Here is an 8,804-nt window from a genome sequence, read left to right as displayed (position 1 = left end):
AAGTTCCTTTTAACTTTCGAAACAAATGAGCGACATTCTAAGATGTCACAATGAACAATAGTAAATTGATATTCTAAGCGACAATGAAATGACATTTAAGACTAGTTTCCTCAGTTTCTCGTCACTTTAGGATTCAAATATTCTTCTGATATGCCTCGGTGGCAAACCCAGCGTTTACCTAACAGTGATTAAGAGATTCCAATAGACAAACCGACTTTTTAATTTCCGAAAAAGTGAAATAGCAATTTATGACAAAAATGCAAAAAGTCAAAAAGTGTGATTTTACATCACATGTAAAAAAATTAAATATTAAAGGTGGTCTAAGTTAATGCATTTCAAGTTATATTGTTCTGTTTGCTGATTTATATTTTCAGAACGAAAATAAAGAAGCGATTTAATATCAACTTTAATATTTGAATCCTAAAGAAAACCATTCCATTTTATCGATAGTTCTTTCAGTTGTGTGAACAGATATATAAAATACCTGTTGTCAACAATTAGTCTTGCTTAGAGAATCTTATTGTCATTATAATGAAAAAAATAAAGACTAAATAACCCCTTCCTTGAAGTCCTTTTTATCCACCACATTAATCAATATCATATATACTGTATATACAGATGTGTATATGTGTGCATATATACGTATATCTACATGTATCCGTATGAGTACTTATGTGTCTATATGCAGTCACGGACACTTCTGGGTTGTACAAACGACACTGAATTTCAATGGGATCATTACAACCCAGAACTGTCCGTAATTGTACATATATAACATATACGTAGGCACATACTAAACAATATAATATTACCAGTCATCCTACGTTGTTAATAGTCGAAAAATCTACAACCAAAATATATTAAGATTCTCTTACAACTATGTAAGGTATTGAACATCATATTATCAAATGCCACTACTAATGGCAATAGAAGTAATCAAATGTCTTTTTGTGGAGGACTTATATTTGGAAATCTCGTCAACAGAATTATAACCTACTAACTTAAAACTAAAGGCAATATGAAAACATTGTGTGTACATATATGTATTAAATCTTAGTGTTAGATGTTATTAAAAATTAAATAGTCGCAGTCTTATTCTAATCCGAATCAATATTTTGTTAGCAAAACATGGCTTGGTTTGTTTTTGCTGGAATTTTAGTGTTAAACAAGGATTCATAAGGTTTTCTTTTTTTATATACTATGAGTAATTATGAAACAGTTTGTAATTTCCTATGACAAAAATGTCATTTATTATGAGATGATTTTTGTCAGTACAATAAAGAATTAGCGGGCTACATAAATTTATATAAGATGAAGATTTTTCTTTTCTCGAATAAAAACAAACAAACAAACAAATTACAACATATACAATATGCACAACATATGAATGAATCTCTTCGGGAAAAATTCCTTTATCTTTCTTTTTTATTTTGCGAACGAAGTTTGCAAAAGTAGGTATCAGTATACATATTTGTTATTTATCGACTGGAATTATAGGTCTAAGTGTATCGCTTACACTTTGCATTTGCGAATACGAAATAAACTCAACAAACTAGACGAATCTCAAATTTTTCTACAATAAGTACTGAAGCATTGTTTAGAAATACTTTAAAATTAAAGGCAATGTGTGTATAATCCCCTTGTCTTAAAAGTGTACTTTTCCACTATCAATGCCTTTAAAAACATTTGACTATCGATACTAATATACTAACAGCTGTTTGAGCACTAAAAAATCTTGGTCAAACGTGACTTTAATTTTTTGTTTCATATTCTGCAGAATAACTTTCTCGTTGTCTGGATCAAACACTTTTGTTTTTTAGTTTAACAGAAAAATTATCAAACTGCAAATTTATGTTACAAAAAGGTTCCTTGAAAGAATTATTTTTCTTTCATTAGTCGAAATTTACTTAGATTTATCTTTCCTGATACTTGAGAAATAATTCAAATTTTCAGATTAAAGAATTTTCGCCAAAAAAATGACTTAATAAAATCAAAAGAACAAAATAATAAAAAGATGTGTGCATTTTAGATTGTATTTATGAAATATCAACGACTCTACGTACGTACTTTATAACAAAGGTAGCACAGACTTTAGTATTTCTAAATAAAGGAACCCGAAATAATGCTATTCTTTCTCTACTTGAGGATCATTGTAAATGTTCAAATACTTCTTTTTGTGTTCTAAACACTTTAAAATGAATTCAGATCATATCATAATTATGTACACTCTTGAAACGAATTAATGTAGCAAACAAATTAATTTTTCCATGTCAAATAGAAACCTACATGTCGAATGAGAAAACGCACTTGAGAAAGAATAGCAAGAAGTAGATTGAATAAAAATGTATACTTTAAAAGCTCATCTCATGTATTACTATAGTAATATCTGGCCTTTAAAACAATAATGAGATTCATGGGATATTGTAAATATATAAACGGATTATGAGACTAGTTCATGTTCTTACTTTTTTCCTCTCACTGTGTCTGTACAGGGTAAAAACCAACTTATATTATTATTATATCTCCATTACCTGCATGATCTAAAAACTGTACACAAACACATCATACGATCTGCAGCCAGAAATAGCTCGCTCTTTTCACTATACCACCATACATCAAAGTCTTGTATGTAATTCTGGTCCAAATAGTTCGCCCCTCTAATACACCAAGAGGAAGCTGAAGAATTAGTTGACACCCTGCATTTTGAAATTTGTTGTTGTTGATATATACGAGCACACGCACACATTTTAAAAAGACTGAGTTTGTTTCTAAGTACGTTTTCACTGTTTCTTGCAACAAAGTATTGAGACGAACAAACAGAAGAATTGGCATTTTGAAATAAATAAATTTGGCACTGATTTGATAATAATCCAAATACAAAATCTAGCCTGAATTTTTAGCGGCAAAATACGTTTTCAGAAACCAAAACAATTTGTGGGATTGTCCCTGCTAATTAGCTATTACAAGAAATGCATTTATGCCCTATACTTTTGTGACTGAACTGACAAGAAATTCTAACGTATTTTGCCTTATCAAATATTGGACCTAAGAACTAACTAGTGCCTGATTTTTGTAAAACATTGTCGTCGAAAATATCTTCGGTTTTGGCAACCCAGTTCTTTTTTTCAATCGGGCAACAAAAAGCGTGTCTCCTGCCAGACATATTTATTACAAGGTCTGCCTCACCTGGTTTAAGAGTCCTTGGCCATTCCACCTCTTCTCCTTTTCCTTGTTGTCCGCTTCTTCTTCCTTCTTCATGCCAGTTGACGAAGAAGCCCCAACTGCATTCTCTCACGTCCGGGATTCCTCCACTCCCTGTTGGGCTTCGAGTTTGTTGTATAGCGGGGTCGGCCAAGCTATGCCCCCGGGAAACTGGTATAAGAGGCTCCATGCTCGTTGGCTCTAAGTCCGGCGTCGGTTGCCTCACGTGCGTGTACATACACCGCTAGTTCACTTCTTCCTGGATCCACGTTGAAGGGGTAAAAACGAAAAATGAAAGACAATGTTGGTCCAGCCCCATTGCTGCTAATGGAGTGTGTGCATTTCTGACTCGTATATCGCCGAACAGCTATTTATCAGCGTTTCGTTCTTAGTATATTAATATATATCTTATGTCTGTTCAATTTCTTTATATACTTATATGATACATACGCAAGTAAGCTAGTATTGTAGTTGTTCTTGTTCTACTTGCGTTTCGTCGAAGAGAAATCACTATTTATCTTTGTATATTATTATTTACAAACACACGCACACACACGCACGCACATCGCACACGGAAAACGATCAATAGTTTTCATAGTCTTTTGTCTTTATACACAGGCGAAGTCTCACACGAGTTTGTACAAAGTTCACACGAAAAGTGTTTCTTTTTTCTTTTTTGGTATAGGAAACCTTAACCGCGTGCTTTTGTTTTGTACCACGCGCAGTGAAACTAAACGTGTTGTCCTTGATTTGCCGTTTCTTCATATCTCATTTATATATATATAATATACCTTACTTTTTTGATTTGTTACCAGCATTGGACGACAGTTAATTTAAGTTTCGTATGAACACATTCACACACGCGCGCGCGCACAACAGTTCCAAAGCACGCAATTGTTGCGTCACACACACACATACACAATGTTTCATGGAACTTGAAATCATAAGTCACAGTTTTATTCTTTACTTTTTTGTTCTTAGAACAACGATGCATTGTTATGGACTCGGAGGAGAAACGAAACAGTTTATCATGCACATTCACTTACTTTGCACGAACTTGTAGAATGCGAAGTCCGATGGTGGGGGAGACAAGCTTGTAGGGAAGACACCAATAATGCCCTGGTGACAAGTCTTTTTGTCTTCCTCACAATATGCGAGTTTTTGCTCTTCTTGAGCGAAGTCTCTCGCACACGACAAAACGGTTGAATCCGACCACAATTGAGCCTCTGCCCCTCCGAGTATTTTATGTTAGTGAGCCGCAAGCGATTGATGCGCGGGAATGGACTGGGGAGACAGCATCGGTGGACTGTGCGAATGCTGGCCCATGGGTGTGGGTGACCCATGCATTTGACTGTCCTGCTGGTGGTGTTGGTACCCTTGGTGCAGACCCGGCGTCGGCATCCCCTGGGTTCCGTCACCAAGCATACCCGGATCCGCACCCAGGGTGTTTGGTGGCGTCATCCTTTTTTCTTTCTGTCTTCTGTTGCAGAACCACACTCGCACCACTTCCTTTTCGAGCTGTAGACTGTCCGCTAAAGAAGCTATTTCTTGCGCCGACGGTTTCGGCTGCTTGTGAAAATGCTGTTCCAACGCACCCTTCACTGACACCTCTATGCTCGTACGCTTTTTACGTTTTCTTCCCTGCGCGGCGATTTTGTCGATGCTTGTGGGGGATCCGGTGGTGGAATCCGCTTCCTCGAGCCACTTCTGGAGAAGGGGTTTGAGTTTGCACATGTTCTTGAAGCTCAACTGCAAAGCCTCGAACCTACAAATTGTCGTTTGCGAAAATACGTTGCCGTACAGGGTTCCGAGGGCCAGTCCGACGTCGGCCTGCGTAAAACCAAGCTTGATCCTCCGCTGTTTGAACTGCTTCGCGAACGCTTCGAGGTCGTCCGATGTTGGTGTGTCTTCCTCCTGCTCGTGACGGGGGTCTGTGTTGGATGGACTGTTGTTTTGCATGTCGCGAATCGTGTGGTGCAGCTGCGGGCCAGGGATCATGCCGTTCATGGCATACGCGGGGTGTTGAAGCGGGGACCCGCCGTTCGACGACGTAGGAATGTAATGCGACGACACCGGGGCATGCCACGCGTGGGGCGGCATGTGCTGGGGTGGTCTCGGGTGGTGAAGCGGTACGTCACCTGGCTGTGGTTTAAGATCCTGAGTGTGAATCCCGGCGTGAGGATGCATCGTCGTCGCCCAATGTCCTGGATCGCTGGGTGGGATTCCAACCCACGGGTTGTGAGATAACGGGTGGCCATTAGGTCCTTGATGCTGCGGCGGCATGTACTTCATCTCGTGCGGTTCTCGAGGCGACCCGTAGCCCTGCGTGTTGATCACGTTCATACCTCCGCCGTCCGATACACTGTTCACCTCGGTAGTCACTGCCGTACTAGTGGAGATGTACGTTGTTGTAGCCATTACTAAACCGCGCACCTGATCTGACTTGTAAAACCGAGCAGCTTCATGCGTTATGCATGTAGCGCCCTGAAACTCTCTCTGCTGCGCTATGGCTACACCTCGCTAGCCATGGCAGCAGCTGAGACCCCCCACACCACGGTCCCTTTCCCCCGACTCCCGGCGTCGGATGCGCATCCTGATTGGCTCTCGGGCGCGTGAGTGGCAGACCTTCATACCAACCTTCGTGACGTCACCCGCGAGGGACCCGCGCATTGGTTGTCGCAACCCGCCCCGAGTGGAAATTCAGGCACAAATCTTGCCAGGGGAAGGGGGAGCGCGAAGGATAGAGAGAGAGAATTAGAGAGAGACGGAGCGATGTTGTGGAGGGGAGGTAAAAGGAGGGGGAAGAGAAGAAGGGGAGATTTAGACGGAGCAAAAGAGAAGAAGGCAAGAACAGTGTGTTGTGGTGCTCGGGCTTAACCTGCGTCTCCGACCAACACCACCTTACGCAAAAATTTATTTCGTTCGCCGAAACTATGTCGAAGTGGGTCGCCTGGACTCGACGCATCGTCACCCGTATTCCCCGAGGAAAGCGAGGAGCATCCTGCGAAAACCCAGGGCAGAAGTCCGAAACGGTATTTGGCACAAATCCCGGCAGATGTTGCTTGTTGGAACGTCGTCTGCTGGAGAATAAGTGAGGGGAAGTGGAGGGGGGAGGAGGGGGCGTGGCGTCTTCAAGTGCAGATTGATGGCTGCCTCTCCGATTCAAAACAGTGGTTATCTTGCTGCCGGCTTACACAATCGTCTCAGCCAAGACGGTGTCGTAACTAACACCGCTTCTTACCGGATCGCTCCTTAGCCTTCTTCCTCCACCCTAGCGAAGACGTCTCTAATGACGGCGGATGACGAACTGCCGCCAAAGGAACTTCACATTTCGTAATACTTTCATAGTTTCGTTCAATTGATTATCGACCCTTTGTAGAGGTGATCTATAAGTAGAAACGATCATAAATAAGCACGTTTTATTTTTATCATCGAACATTTTTACCTCTTAAATAAATCACTGTGGAACCTAGATTCGATTCAATCGTTTGTCATTTACCGTCGTTTTTCTGCCACTTTTGGTTAATCGCGACGATGAGAATAAGTGATGAAATTGACAAAAAAAATATATTTGGTATATTTCAAAAGTATTTATTGATAATAAATAACTAGTCTCAGAACGGGCATTGGTTAATCAGACCTGCAAGAGGAGGAAGAAGAAGAAGAAGTAGTAGTAACAATTTAGTTGTAACTTTTAAAATTGTACCACCCTTGGGGCTGATAAGTTGAATCCCGCCCATTATTTCTATACATAATACATACGACCATGGTGTGGGGTAGTGTTTTTATATTTTTGTCATTTTGCGTCACTAAGTTGATCTGGACGAAAAAAGAGAACAATACATTTATTGAGATTTGAGTCTTAAGTCCACTTTTATACACAAATAGGCTAATTCTGACTGCACTTCCAGTTTAAAGTGGAATATGAACAAAATAGAAGCCTCCATCGACTATATGGAACCCAGGACCTCTTGATTACAATGCCATGACGTTACCACTATGCCACCGAGGAAGACCAGGGACAAAAAAACGAGCATCCATGCAGTATTGAATATAGCCGCTTTCCTTCGGGGGGCTATCAAACTTCACGGAGGGGTACTATAGGCATTAAATTATAACCTAATACTAAAAAGAAAATACTAATATTTTAAATTACCCCTTACCTGTGATACGTCAATAAATTAAATTGAATTAAGTGTACATTTCGATAAGACTTCACAAGCACATCAACACCATTCTGCAGAAATTATTGACAAAGTAACCGTTAAAAAAATTGTTGCAAGAAGTTGAAATTTGTTACAACAATAGAAGCTCACATAACACCAGCCATGCACCTCTAGACATGCCATTGTTGCGTTTCAATGAATGGAATTATTAGATCTAATATCATTAGTCCGTTACTTTGTATATCGAAGTATAAAATAATCGAATCATTAAGCTATTAATTTTTAATTTTTACGATATCTGCAATTCGATTGTAGCTGCAACTAGGAACTTTAGTGAATTGAAGTAACTGTACTGTAACTTGTCTGAATTGTGCGATATACAGAGTGTTCCAAAAAAATGTTTACACTCTTTGAACTTTAATAACAGAGAAACTATTAAAGATGACTTGACTGGACTTTTTGCATTTGAAGCTGCAATATCTATGTTGAGCATGTGTGAAAGCATATAGGCCTTGTATTGTGTTTAGTCCCTTCACACCCTGCCAAGCGGTAGTCATTAGTGTACACAAAAAGGCAGAGGTGAGAATTTTTCTTTCGAGAAACGTAAGAAGAGTAGAACATCCATCCAGATCTCTTGACTTAACACAGTTAAATTACTTCCTGTATGTATGTATGTATATGTATATATACATATATATATATATATATATATATATATATATATATATATATATATATATATATATATATATATACTGATCATTTGTGTTTCTAGATTCTCTTGTCATTGTCCGTTATGTTCCCATTTTCAGCATGCGTAGACCAGTAAAGTGAAGTACCTACGTAGGAAGAATGACAGAGCTCCTTTCCTATGAGCTTCCTCAGAAAAAAAATCGGTTGGATTATCTGTTAGAAATTTAACATGGAATTCCTAGCGTACTGCTTCTCCATGAGGAAATCCATGTGGAGAAGCACTCCCAATACATACGCATGTATGTAGGGCTACGCATGTAGTCATGGCATTAAAAATGGGACACCTAGATTCTGAAATATTCGCTTCCCTGCAAGGTGTTGTGTGTGTTGACTAACTCTTCGGCTGTGGTAGAAGTTTCCATTGAAAGATTGCTATTAAAATTCACTTATTGCCGCAGAGTTAGGCAATAGACATAGTAATGAATGTCTTGCAGGGAAGCGAGTATTTCAGGAGGTGTCCCATTTATTTTGCCGGTCACTGTACATTCACGGATACTTCTGGATTGTAACAAACCGATTGACTTCCAATGGGATCATTACAACACACAAGTGTCCGTGACTGTACATGTATGCGTGTGTTTGTGCGTGAAAGATATAAACAATAAAGACATAACGTAATAATTGACTATGCTAGTTACAATGAATTTGTAACATTGTATGAACGTTGCAGCCCAGATCGACAGT

The 8,804-nt window shown here is 39.3% G+C and overlaps 1 protein-coding gene across 1 annotated transcript; it reads right to left on the bottom strand.

Annotated features, from left to right (window-relative positions):
* Positions 1–2,030: 2,030 nt before the first annotated feature.
* Positions 2,031–5,687, bottom strand: vvl (ventral veins lacking). The gene has a single exon (XM_083141453.1). It carries the CDS (start codon positions 5,617–5,619, stop codon positions 4,450–4,452), a length of 1,170 nt encoding a protein of 389 aa, XP_082997579.1. The 5' UTR covers positions 5,620–5,687; the 3' UTR covers positions 2,031–4,449.
* Between the last annotated feature and the right edge of the window lie 3,117 nt (positions 5,688–8,804).

The sequence above is a fragment of the Lepisma saccharinum genome, chromosome 20 (genome assembly GCF_977018435.1).
Source record: "Lepisma saccharinum chromosome 20, izLepSacc3.1, whole genome shotgun sequence".
In the NCBI taxonomy this organism is placed as follows: Eukaryota; Metazoa; Arthropoda; class Insecta; order Zygentoma; family Lepismatidae; genus Lepisma; species Lepisma saccharinum.
Note: the sequence above shows the minus strand (reverse complement) of the source record. Positions and strands in the feature narration are given on the sequence as shown.

Coding starts and splice junctions, on each gene's coding strand:
- vvl (XM_083141453.1), bottom strand. CDS start 5,619: ATGGCTACAACAACGTACATCTCCACTAGTACGGCAGTGACTACCGAG.